At 48.0% G+C, this 19,622-nt stretch overlaps 1 protein-coding gene and 1 non-coding gene across 5 annotated transcripts in view; both read right to left on the minus strand.

The window, feature by feature from the left end:
* XRCC5 (X-ray repair cross complementing 5) overlaps positions 1–19,622 on the minus strand; it is a 328,969-nt gene that overhangs the window by 142,107 nt on the left and 167,240 nt on the right. For all 4 annotated transcript variants that reach the window (XM_063933960.1, XM_063933961.1, XM_063933962.1 and 1 more), the window contains one exon: positions 15,266–15,393. In XM_063933960.1, coding sequence (XP_063790030.1) covers positions 15,266–15,393 — 128 coding nt within the window. The remainder of the gene's footprint in view (positions 1–15,265; positions 15,394–19,622) is intronic.
* Positions 12,268–12,383, minus strand: LOC134946728 (U5 spliceosomal RNA). Its single transcript, XR_010182331.1, has one exon. It is a non-coding gene; the product is annotated as a U5 spliceosomal RNA (small nuclear RNA).

A 19,622-nucleotide genomic window follows, 5' to 3' on the forward strand; every position in this document is an offset into this window, starting at 1 on the left:
TGACTCAGGGCATTGTAAATGGCCCTTAGTTCCAGAATATTTATGTGTAGGGAAGTTTCCTGACTCGACCATTGTCCTTGGAAGTTTCTTCCCTGGGTGATTGCCCCCCAACCTCGGAGGCTTGCATCCGTGGTCACCAGGACCCAGTCCTGTATGCCGAATCTGCGGCCTTCGAGAAGGTGCGCACTCTGCAGCCACCACAGTAGAGACACCCTGGCCCTCGGGGACAGGGCGATCAATCGATGCATCTGAAGATGCGATTGCATCCTTGATGTCCAGCGACACCATAAAATCCCCCTCTTCCAGGCTTGCAATAACCGCCCTGAGCGATTCCATCTTGAACTTGAACTTCCTTATATAAGTGTTCTAAGCTTTCAAATTTAGAATGGGTCTCACCGAACCGTCTGGTTTCGGTACCACAAACATTGTTGAATAGTAACCCCGTCCCTGTTGAAGGAGGGGTACTTTGATTATCACCTGCTGAAGGTACAGCTTGTGAATAGCCGCCAGTACTACCTCCCTTTCTCTGGGAGCAGCTGGCAAGGCTGATTTGAGGTAACGTCGAGGGGGAGTAGCCTCGAACTCCAGCTTGTATCCCTGAGATACCACTTGCAGAACCCAGGGATCCACCTGTGAGCGAACCCACTGGTCGCTGAAGTTCCGGAGACGCGCCCCCACCACACCTGGCTCCGTCTGTGGAGCCCCAGCGTCATGCGGTGGACTTAGTAGAAGCAGGGGAGGATTTTTGTTCCTGGGAACTGGCTGTCTGGTGCAGCTTTTTCCCTCTCCCCCTGCCTCTGGCAGAAAGGAAGCGCCTTTGATCCGCTTGCCTTTCTGAGGCCGAAAGGAGTGTACCTGATAGTACGGTGCTTTCTTAGGATGTGAGGGAGCCTGAGGTAAAAAAAGTCGATTTCCCAGCTGTTGCTGTGGATACGAGGTCCGAGAGACCATCCCCAAACAATTCCTCACCCTTATAAGGCAAAACCTCCATGTGCCTTTTAGAATCAGCATCACCTGTCCACTGCCGGGTCCATAATACCCTCCTGGCAGAAATGGACATTGCATTAATTCTAGATGCCAGCCGGCAAATATCCCTCTGTGCATCCCTCATATATAAGACGACGTCTTTAATATGCTCTATGGTTAGCAAAATAGTATCCCTGTCGAGGGTATCAATATTATCTGACAGGGTATCAGACCACGCTGCAGCAGCACTACACATCCATGCTGAAGCAATTGCAGGTCTCAGTATAGTACCTGAGTGTGTATATACAGACTTCAGGATAGCCTCCTGCTTTCTATCAGCAGGCTCCTTTAAGGCAGCCGTATCCTGAGACGGCAGTGCCACCTTTTTTGACAAGCGTGTGAGCGCCTTATCCACCCTAGGGGATATCTCCCAACGTGACCTGTCCTCTGGCGGGAAAGGATACGCCATCAGTAACTTTTTAGAAATTACGAGTTTCTTATCGGGGGAACCCCACGCTTCTTCACACACTTCATTCAACTCATCTGATGGGGGAAAGAACACTGGCTGCTTTTTCTCCCCAAACATAATACCCTTTTTAGTGGTACCTGGGTTAATGTCAGAAATGTGTAACACATTTTTCATTGCCGTAATCATGCAACGGATGCCCCTTGTGGATTGTGTATATGTATCCTCGTCGACACTGGAGTCAGAATCCGTGTCGACATCTGTGTCTGCCATCTGAGGTAGCGGGCGTTTGTGAGCCCCTGATGGCCTTTGAGACGCCTGGGCAGGTACGGGCTGAGAAGCCGGCTGTCCCACGGCTGTTACGTCATCCAGCCTTTTATGCAAGGAGTTGACACTGTCGGTTAATACCTTCCACATGTCCACCCACTCTGGTGTCGGCCCGCAGGGGGTGACATCACACTTATCGGCACCTGCTCCGCCTCCACGTAAGCCTCCTCATCAAACATGTCAACACAGCCGTACCGACACACCGCACACACACAGGGAATGCTCTGACCGAGGACAGGACCCCACAAAGTCCTTTGGGGAGACAGAGAGAGAGTATGCCAGCACACACCACAGCGCTATTTAATCAGGGATTTACACTAACACAAAGTGAATTATCCCTATAGCTGCTTTACATATACAGTTTGCGCCTAAATTTAGTGCCCCCCCTCTCTTTTTTACCCTTTGAGCCTGGAAACTGCAGGGGAGAGCCTGGGGAACTGTCTTCCAGCGGAGCTGTGAAGAGGAAATGGCGCCAGTGTGCTGAGGGAGATAGCCCCGCCCCTTTCTCGGCGGACTTCTCCCGCTCTTATATTTATATTATGGCAGGGGATTTTTGCACATATATAGTTTTTTAGACTATATTATGTGCTGTTTGCCAATGTAAGGTACTCTAATTGCAGCCCAGGGCGCCCACCCCCCCAGCGCCCGGCACCCATCAGTGACCGGAGTATGTGGTGTGCATAGGGAGCAATGGCGCACAGCTGCAGTGCTGTGCGCTACCTTAATGAAGACCGGAGTCTTCAGCCGCCGAATTTCAGGAAGTTCTTCTTGCTTCTGGCTCTGCAAGGGGGACGGCGGCGCGGCTCCGGGACCAGACGACCGAGGCTGGGCCTGTGTTCGATCCCTCTGGAGCTAATGGTGTCCAGTAGCCTAAGAAGCCCAAGCTAGCTGCAAGCAGGTAGGTTCGCTTCTCTCCCCTTAGTCCCTCGTAGCAGTGAGTCTGTTGCCAGGAGATCTCACTGAAAATAAAAAACCTAACAAATTCTTTCTTTACTAGAAGATCAGGAGAGCCCCTAGTGTGCAACCAGCTCTGGCCGGGCACAGATTCTAATTGAGGTCTGGAGGAGGGGCATAGAGGGAAGAGCCAGTGCACACCAGACAGTACCTAATCTTTCATTTAGAGTGCCCAGTCTCCTGCGGAGCCCGCTATTCCCCATGGTCCTTACGGAGTACCCAGCATCCACTAGGACGTCAGAGAAAAAGGGTTATAACAAGTGCAGAAAGGGGAAACCCCAGTAACAGGTTTCAATTCCTCCCCCTCCTCCTGTGTCTCCTCATCAGATTGTGAGAGTAAAGCAGGTAACCCACGGTTTAGTGGCCCTGATCTAGAGAGGGGGGGGGAGGGGGGGGGGTGTGAACATCTGCCCTTGCAGCTAGGTCTGCAACAGCCTGCTGCAGTTGTTGAGTCTTTGGAGTATTAGCAGTGAGCTGAGATGACATATCTGACATCACAGATTTTATGGTTCCTAGCCAGGAAGGCTCTTGACCCTCCCCCCCCCCCCCACCCCCCACACTGAGTTGTGAGGACTTGCTGTATTGCTCACATGATATGGAACCAGATGTAGAGGGAGAGAATCTGGTGTGACATACACTGCATAACTGGTGTTTTACAATGTTTACAGTAGACAACACTTATAATAAGATTTTAAACCTACCGGTAAATTTTTTACTCCTAGTCCGTAGAGGATGCTGGGGACTCCGTAAGGACCATGGGGTATAGACGGGCTCCGCAGGAGACATGGGCACTATAAAGAACTTTAGAATGGGTGTGCACTGGCTCCTCCCTCTATGCCCCTCCTCCAGATCTCAGTTAGAGAAACTGTGCCCAGAGGAGGTGGACAGTATGAGGAAAGGATTTTTGTTAATCTAAGGGCAAGATTCATACCAGCCCACACCATCCACACCGTATAACCTGGAATATACGAACCAGTGAACAGTATGAAACAAAACAGCATCAGCCCGAGACTGATCAAAACTGTAACATAACCCTTATGTAAGCAAAAACTATATACAAGTCTCGCAGAATTTAGTCCGCACTGGGACGGGCACCCAGCATCCTCTACGGACTAGGAGGAAAAGATTTACCGGTAGGTTTAAAATCTTATTTTCTCTTACATCCTAGAGGATGCTGGGGACTCCGTTAGGACCATGGGGATTATACCAAAGCTCCAGACCGGGCGGGAGAGTGCGGATGACTCTGCAGCACCGATTGAGCAAACATGAGGTCCTCATCAGCCAGGGTATCAAACTTGTAGAATTTGGCAAAAGTGTTTGAACCCGACCAAGTCCCCGCTCGGCAAAGTTGTAATGCCGAGACGCCTCGGGCAGCCGCCCAATTAGAGCCCACCTTCCCAGTGGAATGGGCCTTTACCGAATTTGGTAACGGCAATCCAGCCGTAGAATGAGCCTGCTGAATCGTGTTACAGATCCAGCGAGCAATAGTCTGCTTAGAAGCAGGAGCGCCAACCTTGTTGGCTGCATACATGACAAACAGAGCCTCTGTTTTCCTACCCCGAGCCGTCCTGGCTACATAAATTTTTAAGGCCCTGACTACATCAAGGGACTTGGAATCCTCCAAGTCCCCCGTAGCCACAGGTACCACAATAGGTTGGTTCATATGAAACGATGAAACCACCTTAGGCAAAAATTGAGGACGAGTCCTCAATTCTGCTCTACCCACATGGAAAATCAGATAGGGGCTCTTGTGAGACAAAGCCGCCAATTCGGACGCCCGCCTTGCAGATGCCAAGGCCAACAACATGACCACCTTCCAAGTGAGAAATTTTAATTCCACCGTTTGAAGAGGTTCAAACCAGTGAGATTTTAAGAACTGTAACACCACGTTAAGGTCCCATGGTGCCACTGGAGGAACAAAAGGAGGCTGTATGTGCAGCACTCCCTTTACAAAAGTCTGGACTTCCAAGAGAGAAGCCAATTCTTTCTGAAAGAAAATTGATAGGGCCAAAATCTGTACCTTAATGGAGCCTAATTTCAGGCCCATATCCACTCCTGTCTGCAGAAAGTGGAGAAAATGGCCCAGATGGAAATCTTCCGTAGGAGCATTCTTGGCCTCACACCAAGATACATACTTTCTCCAGATACGGTGATAATGCCTCGCCGTCACCTCCTTCCTAGCCATTATCAGAGTAGGGATGACTTCTTCCGGAATTCCTTTCCCAGCTAGGATTCGGTATTCAACCGCCATGCCGTCAAACGTAACCGCGGTAAGTCTTGGAACATGCAGGGCCCCTGTTGCAACAGGTCTTCTCTGAGAGGAAGAGGCCACAGATCTTCTGTGAGCATTTCCTGAAGATCTGAATACCAGGCCCTTCGAGGCCAATCTGGAACAATGAGAATTGTCTGCACTCTTTTTCGTCTTATAATTCTCATTATCTTTGAGATGAGTGGAAGAGGAGGAAACACATAGACCGACCGAAACACCCACGTGTCACCAGGGCATCCACTGCTACTGGCTGAGGGTCCCTTGACTGGCACAACACCTCCGAAGCTTCTTGTTGAGGCGCAACGCCATCATGTCTATTTGAGGAAGTCCCCAGTGACTTGTTAACTCTGCAAAAACTGCTTGATGAAGTCCCCACTCTCCTGGATGGAGATCGTGTCTGCTGAGGAAGTCTGCTTCCCAGTTGTCCACTCCCGGAATGAAGACTGCTGTCAAAGAGCTAACATGATTTTCCGCCCAGCAAAGAATCCTGGTGGCTTCCGCCATTGCCACTCTGCTCCTTGTTCCGCCTTGTCGGTTTACATGAGCCACGGTTGTAACGCTGTCTGACTGAATCAGAACCGGTAGATCGCGAAGAAGATTCTCCGCTTGACGCAGGCAGTTGTATATGGCCCTCAATTCCAGTACGTTGATGTGTAGACAAGCCTCCTGGCTTGACCATAGTCCGTGAAAATTTCTTCCTTGTGTGACTGCTCCCCATCCTCGGAGGCTCGCGTCCGTGGTAACCAGAACCCAGTCCTGAATGCCGAACCTGCGACCCTCTAGAAGGTGAGCACTCTGCAGCCACCACAAGAGAGACACCCTGGCCCTGGGGGACAGGCTGATTTTCTGATGAATGTGAAGATGGGACCCGGACCACTTCTCCAGAAGATCCCACTGAAAAGTCCTCGCATGAAACCTGCTGAAGGGGATGGCCACGTAGGACGCCACCATTTTCCCCAGTACTCGAGTGCATTGATGGACTGACACCCTTTTCGGTTTCAACAGGTCTCTGACCATGTTCTGGAGTTCCTGGGCTTTTTCCATCGGGAGAAAAACCCTCTTTCGTTCTGTGTCCAGAATCATGCCCAAGAAAGATAGCCGAGTCGTTGGAACCAACTGTGACTTTGGCAGATTGAGAATCCAGCCATGTTGCTGCAGCATTCTCAGGGAGAGCAACACGCTTTTCAGCAACTGTTCTCTCGATCTCGCTTTTATCAGGAGATCGTCCAAGTACGGGATAATTGTGACTCCCTGCCTGCACAGGAGCACCATCATTTCCGCCATTACCTTGGTGAAAATCCTAGGGGCCGTGGAAAGGCCAAACGGCAACGTCTGAAACTGGTAATGACATTCCTGTACAGCAAATCTCAGGTACGCCTGATGAAGGGGATATATGGGGATATGAAGGTATGCATCCTTTATGTCCAGTGACACCATAAAATCCCCCCCTTCCAGGCTGGAGATAACTGCCCGGAGCGATTCCATCTTGAATTAGAACTTTTTCAAGTACAGGTTTAGGGATTTTAAAATTTAGAATGGGTCTGACCGAGCCATCCGGTTTCGGGACCACAAACAGGGTTGAATAGTACCCCTGCCCCTGTTGAACTAGGGGAACCTTGACAACCACTTGTTGTTGATACAGTTTTTGAATTGCAGCTAAAACTATCTCCCTTTCTGGGGAAGAAGCTGGTAAGGCCGATTTGAAAAACCGGCGAGGAAGCACGTCTTCGAATTCCAGTTTGTAACCTTGGGACACAATTTCCATTGCCCAAGGATCCACATCTGACTGAACCCAGACGTGGCTGAAGAGTCGAAGACGTGCCCCCACCGGAGCGGACTCCCTCAGTGGAGCCCCAGCGTCATGCGGTGGATTTAGTAGAAGCCGGGGAGGACTTCTGCTCCTGGGAACTAGCCGTAGCAGGCATTCTCTTCCCTTTACCCTTACTTCTGGCGAGGAAGGAAGATCCCCGACCTCTTTTGGATTTATGCGACCGAAAGGACTGCATCTGATATTGCGGTGTTTTCTTCTGCTGTGGGGAAACATAAGGTAAAAAAATAGGATTTTGGTACTTACCAGGTAAATCCTTTTCTTTGAATCCATAGGGGGCACTGGAGTACTCTTGGGATATGGACGGCTTCCACAGAAAGTAGGCACTGAATAAATTAATTTTGGAACTATACCTCCCCTCCATATCCCTGAGTACCTCAGTGTTTTTTACTGAGCCGAACAGGAGCGAAAGAGAGGTTGACAATGGAGCATTACATATAACATAACGGACAACAATAAAGTTGACCCAACATTACTGACAACTAAACAGTTGACACCATAACTTGTTAATCTGAACCAGTCGGTGAAAGTGTGTTACCATAAGATCTACTGAACCTACCCCAAACCAGGTAAACTGCTCTGGGTGGGCGTCCAGTGCCCCCTATGGATTCAAAGAAAAGGATTTACCTGGTAAGTACCAAAATCCTATTTTCTTTTTCATCCACTAGGGGTCACTGGAGTACTCTTGGGACGTACCAAAGTTTCCCCCGCGGGCGGGAGAGCTGTTTGGCACCTGTAACACTAGGCGGCCAAAGCTAGATGCTGATGCCGCAAACGTATCAAACTTGTAGAGGCGCACAAACGTGTGCACCGAAGACCATGTAGCCGCCCGGCAAAGCTGTGTCGTAGAAGCTCCACGACTCGCTGACCATGATGTTCCCACAGCACGTGTGGAATGAGCTGTTATCGATGTAGGCGGCTGTAACCTAGCATGAAGGTAAGCCTGACGTATGGTCACTTTAATCCAACTGGATAAGGTCTGCCTAGAAGCTGGCCAACCCATCTTGGCAGCATCATAGAGAGCAAACAACGTATCCGTCTTACGAACGGTCGACATTCGGGATACATAAATGCGTAATGCGCGTACCACATCCAACCTACCAGAGTCTCCTGTTAACATAGGAACTACTATTGGTTGATTGATGTGAAAAGATGACACTACCTTTGGTAGAAAAGTAGAATTCGCTCGGAATTCCGCTCTGTCATCATGAAACACTAAATACAGTGGTTTGCACGACAAAGCACCCAATCTGAAACACGCCTTGCTGACGCTAAGGCTAAAAGAAACATTATTTTCCCAAGTGAGAAATTTAATATCCACTTGTTGTAAGGGTTCATAATAAAAAGACTAAGAAATCTAAAAACCAGATTCAAGTCTTATGGCGCAGTAGGTAGAGTGAATGGAGGCTGAACTCTGAGGACACCCTGCATAAAAGGTGTGAACCGACGGCAATAGGGCCAATCTACTATGAAAATAAATGGACAACGCCGATATCCGCACTTTTAGTGTGGATAAACTCAGACCTCTATCTAACCTAGGCACGCCAAATTCTGTAATAATGAGCTGCCGTAACCGGCTTCCTAGCTCGTAACATGGTTGGAATACCCGATTCTGGAATGCCCTCTCTTCTTAAGAGGGCTGTCTCAACAGCCACCCCGTCAAACGCGGCCGCGCTAAATCGGGTAAAAGGAACGGACCCTGCTGTAACAGGTCAGAACGTAGTGGGAGCGGCCAAAGACCGACTGCGAGTAGACCGCGGAGATCCGAGAACCAAGCTCTCCGAGGCCAAAGAGGCGCCACTAGTATAACTGTGACGGACTCTCCTTTGATCCGTTTTAGCCACAGAGGGAGCAGCGGAAACGGTGGAAATAGATACGCGAGACTGTATGGCCACGCGATTGTGAGAGCATCCACCGCCACTGCCTTTGGATCTCTCGTTCTGGACACGACCTAGGGCGTTTGATGATTGTGGCGAGATGCCATCAGGTCCACCTGCGGGTAACTCCACTTCTGGACCAGCATGTGAAATACTTCTGGATTTAATGCCCATTCTCCTGGATGAAAATTCAGACGGCTGAGATAATCCGCCTCCCAGTTGTCCACTCCCGGAATGACTACTGCCGACAATATCATTTGGTGATACTCGGCCCAATAGAGGATTCAAGCTACAGATGTGACTGCTTACATCTTTTGCTTTTTTTTTTTTTTTTTTTTTACAAATTTGGCACAACATGCAAAACACAGCTAAACTGTTTTTCATGAGAAGTGAGTGGATGAATTTTAACATTTTTGTTTGCCATAAAAGAATATGTATAAAGTAACATATTAAGGCAGCAAATTAAGAAAAAAAAACCCACAAGACATGACTAAATCTCTGAGTATATAGCATGCAAAACCGTGCCATACATGACGGGACACAGCAAAGATGCACGTGGACACATCTGTACCTCCCGCATTGCCATACGGTTTTTCGTTCCTCCTTGTTTGTTGATGTATGCGACTGCTGTCGCATTGTCTGACTGCACCTGAACAGCCTGAGCCTGCAGCCTGTGCACTGCTTATAGTAGCGCATTGTAAATTGCCCGGAGTTCCAGGACATTTATAGACAGCAATCTTTCGTGATCCGCCCAGAGACCCTGGAGCTGATAATTTTGAACTACAGCTCCCCAACCTCTGAGACTTGCGTCCGCCGTGAGAATTATCCAATTCCAGGCACCGAACCGTTTCCCTGCGGTTAGATTCTGTACTTTGAGCCACCAGAGTAGAGACTCTCTGGCCCTTGGAGACAACCTCACTTCTGCAGTAAATCTGCAGATGCGAGCCCGACCACTGTGCGAACACATCCAACTGAAAAGGACGTGAGTGAAGTCCTCCGAACTGAAGCGCTTCGAAAGCCGCCACCATTGTCTAATAGGCGAATGCACAAGTGAACCGAGACTGTGCGTGGCTTGAGCACTAATTGTACCAGATGACGAATGACCTGTACTTTCTGTTCGGGTATGTAAATTCTTTGATTTACCGTATTGAGAATCATACCTAGGAATTGAAGTCGTTGAGACGGAATCATTCAGGAATTCGCGTAGACAATGGTAGGAAATCAGATTTTCCTCCCCACTTGGTCTGCGATCTCTCTCGTTTGGAATCCGACTCCGCCTGTTAGGAACGTAGCCAAAGTGGACGTTATGCGCTACTAGCGAAGCTGAAAACGCAAGAACCAACTGCCAACGTCCAAAGAAGCTGTAGGCAGCAAGAAGTGTAAGGTGGTCTTTATTTAGGGCAAACCTGAACTGGAATGCCCTGCCACTACAGCCTTGTTACCTCAAACCCTTACCAAAGCAGGGCGAAGCAACAGCCCTACTGCTGTGTAGGGTATACTCCGATATGTAGTAAAACACCCAATAAATGCAATTGTCTCTGATTGGAAATTGCTCAGCCTTCGCTGAGAACCTGACGTACTGGCCTGGTGCTATGAGGGCTGGCGGCAAATCGACCGCAACAATGTAACTGAAACTGTCTGTGCAGTCTTTACGCAGAGTACTAACCACTATACGATCACGGCAACTTAAACGAGCCAGGTAGGAGACGAACCTACAATCTTGTTATGCATAGTCAGATGCGTTATACATTGCGCCACTGGCCCAGATTCGTATTTGTCCGACACACTGTGTGACCGACTTTGCAGCGAAGCTGCTTGTTTGATTATGCATAAATGCATATAGCAGAGGATAGTTTCAATCTGCCTACCTCTGGGTTATGGGCCCAGCATGCTTCCATTGCAGTACTCTGCTGCACATGTAAGTGCAAGAGATCATGTACTCCAACCAGTAAGTACACCACGGAAGTAACGTGTGTATAAACCTGCATTACCGTGCATGTGGTTACCAGCAATAGTGAATCTTCCTGTAGAGTCATGCTGTACAAAACAATTAATAAATTAAACTCCTAACAACACCCCGCTCCTCCAGAGTCTAAGTGTTGTAGGGCAGCAACTTCCGAGAAAGAACCAGGAAGTAACATTAAAAGAAAAAAAAATTGTCCTACTTTTTTTTTTTTTTTTTTTTTTTAAACACCTGTTAAACCAGGATCTGAACCAGTGTCCATGCAAACACAATGTTCACTGTGGCCGGAAAGCCTAACCACTTGGCTACAGAGCCACCTGTAAAAACAATAAGCAAAGCTGCTGTGGTGTGGCCATGTTTGCAGTGCTCAACAGATAGTGTTAATAAGCACTGAGTGCTGACCAATTATTCTTGCTTACTGCAAAATAGACTTTTAATGTCAGCATATTATATATATATATATATATATATATATATACACATACATATATATACACACACACACACATACATACAACAATGTATATTCACACATGTTCAGACTTTAATAAATATATATATATGCATACCTCTATACACATATCCTGATACACAGGTATAACACATTTTTACAAGTCTGAAACTAAATGTGACCTCGCACAGGCTTAAAACCTGAGATGACTGCTGCTTGACCACAGCTTAGTTAATGGGCCCTTCTAGTGGCCGGCGCCGGGAGCGCGCTCTGGAGAGCTATCCTGACTGTAAAACCTATGGTAGGTTTATATTGATAGTGTAAGGCCAAACTGAGCTATTTTTAACAGTTTAAACTAGCATGTATTAGTATGCAATCTAGTTGGATCACCAGTTTCCCCCAGATGGCAAAACAGTATGCAACCCTGCTTAGCTTCCAAGCTCAGATGAGTTTGGGTGTATCCAGTGTGGTGTGGCTGTAGATTAAAAATACCTACAGCACCTTGTACTCCCAGGTGGCTAATCAGGCCCAACACTGCTTAGCTTCCAAAATCAGATGAGATTGGGCGTATCCAGTGTGGTGTGGCCAAGTGAATTAAGCCAAAGCTGCTGCAGGTGAGTGAACTCATACGGCTCCACAGATACTGTTTTATAAGCACCATGTGCTGACCAATTGTTATAACATATCTTACTTTACAACAAATGAACAAAGCCAGTATTTGGCTGCCACAACCATGATTCAGATTTGCAGTCTTTAGGATAATATCATTATAAACAGTTATGATATAAATAATTATGTATATCCATGTTTTAGACATGGCAGGGAAACTGCTTATTAGTAATTGCTGGTGTCTTACTCATGCAGACAGACAATACAAAAAAAACAACCAAAACAAAAACAAAGACAGACAACTTGCCCAACTGAGTAAATAGCACTAAGGTGTCTCTATAAATATATATCTGGCCAAGTGCAGTGCACGCCAGCCATATGCCTGCTCCCAAATTCTCCTTAACACCCCTGCGCCTTCAATGGAGGAGAGATATAACACAGGAAATTCTGGAAATACAACAGGAAACATGGTTAATCTTGTTTTAACAAAGACTTCATAGCCTTTTGTAATACATATGCAGCGCTGCTGTATTCCCTTATCAATAAGAGTTGTTTTTAACCCCAATAATATGGGGCATGCAAAAATTGAGATAAAACTCAGTTTTGCTCCTCTCCACGGAAATCTTTAGTAAAAGGCGAAAGATTTGTTCGTTCTGAAGAGAAACCAGAGCATAATCATGAGATTTTATCCAGTGACCCTGACATTTCTGTGTGCAGGGAACATCACTGTGGCAGCAAAGTTACTCACTAGGCTAAGAAACCTGCCTTTTGACTCTCATTTGTGTGTCCCCCCATGCGCCGTATACCGTTCTCTATACACGGAGCCGGGCTATGGTGGAGAGGGAGCCCGAAGCGGCATCGAGGGCCTGGGCCACACACACACACACACACAGTATCCCACACAGTGGGGCGACAGCGTGAGCTGACCGCCCCGTTCAACATACCTGGACCCTGTGGTGAGGGCTATGACGGGGCTTCTCTGTAAGTTCCGTCCAGCCTTTACTGCAGGTTTTAGTCCTGCAGGTGGTAGTGAGGGAGCTCTTTTTAGAGAGGTCCGACACCCACTGCTGCTAAAGCAGCCTTCACTTATCCCGGACCCACGCCTATTGGAAGGGGGGAAGGGATGTGGTAAATCGTTGAAAAAAGAAAAAACTTAGAAAAAAAATCCAATGAAATGTGGACCTCTGTGGCAGCAAAGCCACAAGCCTACTAACTGTGTCGAGCACAGAAAAAACACTGAGGTACTCAGGGATATGGAGGGGAGGTATAGTTCCAAAATTAATTTATTCAGTGCCTACTTCCTGTGGAAGCCGTCCATATCCCAAGAGTACTCCAGTGACCCCTAGTGGATGAAAAAGAAAGTAGATTTACCCGCGGTAGCTGTGGAAACCAGGTCCGCGAGACCTTCCCCAAATAAGTCCTCACCTTTGTAAGGCAAAACTTCCATATGCCTTTTAGAGTCGGCATCACCTGCCCATTGGCGGATCCACAGGGCTCGCCTAGCAGAAATCGCCATGGCGTTGGCTCTCGAACCTAGCAGGCCAACGTCTCTCTGAGCGTCTCTCATATATAAAACTGCGTCTTTAATGTGACCTAAGGTCAATAAAATGGTATCCCTATCCAGGGTATCAATGTCAGCTGACAAGGTATCTGTCCAAGCAGCCACGGCGCTACAAACCAGAGCCGAAGCTATTGCCGGTCTGAGCAAGGCACCCGTATGTGTATAAATTGATTTCAAGGTAGTCTCCTGTCTGCAATCAGCAGGATCCCTGAGGGCTGCCGTATCTGGAGACGGCAGCGCCACCTTTTTGGATAAGCGCGTTAAAGCCTTGTCCACTCTGGGTGAGGATTCCCACCGAAACCAGTCTTGCGCAGGGAAAGGATACGCCATAAGAATTCTCTTGGGAATCTGCAGTTTCTTGTCTGGAGTTTCCCAAGCTTTTTCAAATAACGCATTCAGTTCATGGGATGGGGGAAAGGTAACCTCAGGCTTCTTTTCCTTAAACATGCATACCCTCTTGTCAGGGACAGAGGGGTCATCTGTGATATGTAAAACATCCTTTATTGCAATAATCATATAATGAATACTTTAGTCGACACTGGAGTCAGAATCCGTGTCGGTATCAGTGTCTGCTACTTGGGACAGGGGACGTTTCTGAGACCCTGAAGGGCCCTGTGACACAGCCAAAGCCATGGATTGACTCCCTGTTCTATCCCTGGACTCTGCTAAGTCCAATCTCTTATGTAACAAAGACACATTTGCACTTAAAACATTAAACATATCCATCCAATCATGTGTCGGCGTTGCCGACGGAGACACCACAATCATTTGCTCCACCTCCTCCTTAGCTGAGCCTTCCGCTTGAGACGTGTCGACACACACGTACCGACACCCCCACACACTCAGGGAAATAACTATATGGAGACAGTTCCCCAATAAGGCCCTTTGGAGAGACTGAGAGAGAGTATGCCAGCACACACCCAGCGCCACCAGACCCTGGAATAAAATCCCAGTTAGGGCAGCGCTTTTAAATAAATATATATATATATATATATATATATATATATACACACTCACTGCGCCAATTAAAAGTGCCCCCCCACCCCCCTCTTTTTTGCCCTCTGTCACCGTGTTCAGCAGGGGAGAGTCCGGGGAGCCAGCTTCTCTGCAGTGTGCTGTGGAGAAAATGGCGCTGGTAAGTGCTGGAGGATCAAGCTCCACCCCCTCAGCGGCGGGCTTCGGTCCAGCTCAATTTTACAATACTGGCGGGGGATTATTTAATATACTGCCTCCGCAGTATATACATATGTCAGCCAGTCCCTTGAGGTTTATTATTGCTGCCCAGGGCGCCCCCCCCCTGCGCCCTGCACCCTTCTGTGCCCGCTGTTAGTGTGTGTGGGAGCAATGGAGCGCAGCGTTACCGCTGCGCGTTACCTCAGAGAAGATCTGAAGTCTTCAGCCGCCTTTGAAGTCTTCTTTCTTCTAATACTCACCCGGCTTCTATCTTCCGGCTCTGTGAGGAGGACGGTGGCGCGGCTCCGGGACGAACGGCGAGGGTGAGACCTGCGTTCCCGACCCTCTGGAGCTAATGGTGTCCAGTAGCCTAAGAAGCAGAGTCTATCATTTAAGTAGGTCTGCTTTTTTCCCCTCAGTCCCACGATGCAGGGAGCCTGTTGCCAGTAGTGCTCCCTGAAAATAAAAAACCTAACAAAATTATTTTTCAGAGAAACTCAGGAGAGCTCCCCTGTAGTGCACCCAGTCTCCTCTGGGCACAGGCTCTAACTGAGGTCTGGAGGAGGGGCATAGAGGGAGGAGCCAGTGCACACCCATTCTAAAGTTCTTTATAGTGCCCATGTCTCCTGCGGAGCCCGTCTATACCCCATGGTCCTTACGGAGTCCCCTAGGACGTAAGAGAAATACGCATACACAAAGACAAGTAATATAATAACAAGCCTGCCTTTACTGTATGTGAGAGCTAGACACAGAGTTATCAGCTAGTTCGGCGCTGTCATAACAGATTTTACTACAAAAGAAGACTCATAATTACCACTCACCTGGAATAAGCGTTGGAACTGAGGGTTGGGGATTTTGCTTGGTTTGAATAAATCCTCCACACTATCCCCATCATCGTGAACCAAACTCATGTTATCAATCAAAGAGTCCACTGCAGATAGCTGTGTATCTGAAAACAGGAAAAGTTGTAGTCAGAGTCTTTTTTAACGCCATCACTCTATTGGAAAAACTACAGTAGATAATAATATTACCTTGTACACAAACCAACACCACTTTCAGTTTTTTTTTTCTTTTTGAAAAATTTGTTTATTAGTCTTAATCAGAATTATTTTCAAGGTATAGAAACATATAATAAACACAACAAAAATAGAATTTTAATTACCTAGTCTGTAGAGGATGCTGGGGTCCACATTAGTACCATGGGGTAAAGACTGTTCCACTATGAGCCATGGGCACTTTAAGAGTTTAATAGTGTGGGCTGGCTCATCCCTCTATGCCCCTCCTACCAGACTCAGTCTAGAAACTGTGCCCGTGGAGACGGACATACTGTACTTCGAGAGAAAGAAATACACAGATAGTGGTGAGATTCACACCAGCTCACACATAAGGCAAACCAAGCCAACTAGCTTGAACAAATCAGCAACCGTTGAACAACAGTACTTAACCAAGTAGCAAGGTAATGCTGAACCAATTAACAACTGCAGGAGAACGAAGCGCTGGGCGGGCGCCCAGCATCCCCTACGGACTACGAGAAAAGGATTTACCGGTAGGTAATTAAAATCCTATTTTCTCTTACGTCCTAGAGGATGCTGGGGTCCACATTAACACCATGGGGATGTACCAAAGCTCCCAGTACGGGAGGGAGAGCGCGGGGCTCCTGCAGAACAGATCGACCAAACTTTAGGTCCTCAGAGGCCAAAGTATCGAACTTGTAGAACTTAGCAAACGTGTTCGACCCTGACCAAGTAGCCGCTCGGCAAAGCTGTAAAGCCGAGACACCCCGGGCAGTCACCCAGGAAGAACCCACCTTACGAGTAGAGTGAGCCTTAACAGATTTCAGACACAGCAAGCCCGCCGTAGAATAAGCATGCTGGATAATGAACCTGATCCAGCGAGAAATCATCTCCTTAGAAGCAGGACACCCAATCTTGCTAGGGTCATAAAGGACAAACAGAGAGTCCGACTTTCTGTGACGAGAAGTTCTCTTCACATAAATCTTCAAAGCCCTCACAACATCCAAGGACTTTGAGGTAACTGAGGAGTCAGTAGCCACTGGCACCACAATAGGTTGGTTGATATGAAAAGCCGACACAACCTTCGGAATAAATTGCTGACGTATCCTGAGCTCAGCTTTATCTTCACGGAAAATTAAGTAGGGGCTTTTTGCAGGACAAAGCCCCCAATTCAGACACATGCCTAGCAGATGCTAATGCCAACAGTGTGACCGGCTTCCAAGTGAGAAACTTGACCTCAACCTCCTGTAAAAGGCTCGAACCAATCTGATTGCAGGAACTGCAACACCACGTTAAGATCAAAAGGTGCCGTAGGAGGCACAAAGGGAGGCTGGATGTGCAGCACCCCTTTCAAGAAAGTCTGAACCTCAGGGAGAGAAGCCAACTGTTTCTGGGAGGAAAAGGACAAGGCCGAAATCTGGACTTTTATGGAGCCGAAACGTAGGCCCACATACACACCTGCTTGCAGGAAGAGGAGAAACCGCCCCAGGTGAAACTCCACCGTAAGAAACTTCTTGGATTCACACCAAGACATACTTTTTCAAAATGCGATGGAATGTTTAGACGGTACTCCTTTCCTAGACTGGATCAGGGTAGGAATAATAAGATTTTACTTACCGATAAATCTATTTCTCGTAGTCCGTAGTGGATGCTGGGACTCCGTAAGGACCATGGGGAACAGCGGCTCCGCAGGAGACAGGGCACAACAATAAAAGCTTAAGGATCAGGTGGTGTGCACTGGCTCCTCCCCCTATGACCCTCCTCCAAGCCTCAGCCAGGATACTGTGCCCGGACGAGCGTACATAATAAGGAAGGATATTGAATCCCGGGTAAGACTCATACCAGCCACACCAATCACACCGTACAACTCGTGATCTGAACCCAGTTAACAGTATGATAAACGCAAAGGAGCCTCTGAAAATATGGCTCACAACAATAATAACCCGAATTTTTGTAACAATAACTATATACAAGTATTGCAGACAATCCGCACTACGGATGGGCGCCCAGCATCCACTACGGACTACGAGAAATAGATTTATCGGTAAGTAAAATCTTATTTTCTCTGACGTCCTAGTGGATGCTGGGACTCCGTAAGGACCATGGGGATTATACCAAAGCTCCCAAACGGGCGGGAGAGTGCGGATGACTCTGCAGCACCGAATGAGAGAACTCCAGGTCCTCCTCAGCCAGGGTATCAAATTTGTAGAATTTAGCAAACGTGTTTGCCCCTGACCAAGTAGCTGCTCGGCAAAGTTGTAAAGCCGAGACCCCTCGGGCAGCCGCCCAAGATGAGCCCACTTTCCTTGTGGAATGGGCTTTTACTGATTTTGGCTGTGGCAATCCTGCCACAGAATGTGCAAGCTGAATTGTACTACAAATCCAACGAGCAATAGTCTGCTTAGAAGCAGGAGCACCCAGCTTGTTGGGTGCATACAGGATAAACAGCGAGTCAGATTTTCTGACTCCAGCCGTCCTGGAAACATATATTTTCAAGGCCCTGACAACGTCAAGCAACTTAGAGTCCTCTAAGTCCCTAGTAGCCGCAGGTACCACAATAGGTTGGTTCATGTGAAATGCAGAAACCACCTTAGGTAGAAATTGAGGACGAGTCCTCAATTCCGCCCTGTCAGAATGAAAAATTAAGTAAGGGCTTTTATATGATAAAGCCGCCAATTCTGACACACGCCTGGCTGAAGCCAAGGCTAACAGCATCGACACCTTCCATGTGAGATATTTTAAGTCCACAGTGGAAAGTGGTTCAAACCAATGTGACTTTAGAAAACTCAACACAACATTGAAATCCCAAGGTGCCACTGGAGGCACAAAAGGAGGCTGTATGTGCAGCACCCCTTTTACAAATGTCTGAACTTCAGGTACTGAAGCCAGTTCTTTCTGGAAGAAAATCGACAGGGCCGAAATTTGAACCTTAATGGATCCTAATTTTAGGCCCATAGACAGTCCTGTTTGCAGGAAATGAAGGAAACGACCCAGTTGAAATTCCTCTGTAGGGGCCTTCTTGGCCTCACACCACGCAACATATTTACGCCAAATGCGGTGATAATGTTTTGCGGTTACGTCCTTCCTGGCTTTGACCAGAGTAGGGATGACTTCTTCTGGAATGCCTTTTTCCTTCAGGATCCGGCGTTCAACCGCCATGCCGTCAAACGCAGCCGCGGTAAGTCTTGGAACAGACAAGGCCCCTGCAGTAGCAGGTCCTTTCTTAGAGGTAGAGGCCACGGTTCGTCCGTGAGCATCTCTTGAAGTTCCGGGTACCAAGTCCTTCTTGGCCAATCCGGAACCACGAGTATAGTTCTTACTCCTCTCCTTCTTATGATTCTCAGTACTTTTGGTATGAGAGGCAGAGGAGGGAACACATACACTGACTGGTACACCCACGGCGTTACCAGAGCGTCCACCGCTATTGCCTGAGGGTCCCTTGACCTGGCGCAATATCTGTCCAGTTTTTTGTTTAGACGTGACGCCATCATGTCCACCTTTGGTTTTTCCCAACGGTTTACAATCAGGTGGAAGACTTCTGGGTGAAGTCCCCACTCTCCCGGGTGAAGGTCGTGTCTGCTGAGGAAGTCTGCTTCCCAGTTGTCCACTCCCGGAATGAACACTGCTGACAGTGCTATCACATGATTTTCCGCCCAGCGAAGAATCCTTGCAGCTTCTGCCATTGCCCTCCTGCTTCTCGTGCCGCCCTGTCTGTTTACGTGGGCGACTGACGTGATGTTGTCCGATTGGATCAACACCGCCTGACCCTGAAGCAGAGGTTTTGCTTGACTTAGGGCATTGTAAATGGCCCTTAGTTCCAGAATGTTTATATGAAGAGATGTTTCCATGCTTGACCACAAGCCCTGGAAATTCCTTCCCTGTGTGACTGCTCCCCAGCCTCTCAGGCTGGCATCCGTGGTTACCAGGATCCAATCCTGAATGCCAAATCTGCGGCCCTCTAGTAGATGAGCACTCTGCAGCCACCACAGGAGAGACACCCTTGTCCTTGGCGACAGGGTTATCCGCTGATGCATCTGAAGATGCGATCCGGACCATTTGTCCAGTAGATCCCACTGAAACGTTCTTGCATGGAATCTTCCGAATGGAATCGCTTCGTAAGAAGCCACCATTTTTCCCAGGACCCTCGTGCACTGATGCACTGAGA

This window comes from Pseudophryne corroboree, chromosome 7, assembly GCF_028390025.1.
Source record: "Pseudophryne corroboree isolate aPseCor3 chromosome 7, aPseCor3.hap2, whole genome shotgun sequence".
Classification (NCBI taxonomy): domain Eukaryota; kingdom Metazoa; phylum Chordata; class Amphibia; order Anura; family Myobatrachidae; genus Pseudophryne; species Pseudophryne corroboree.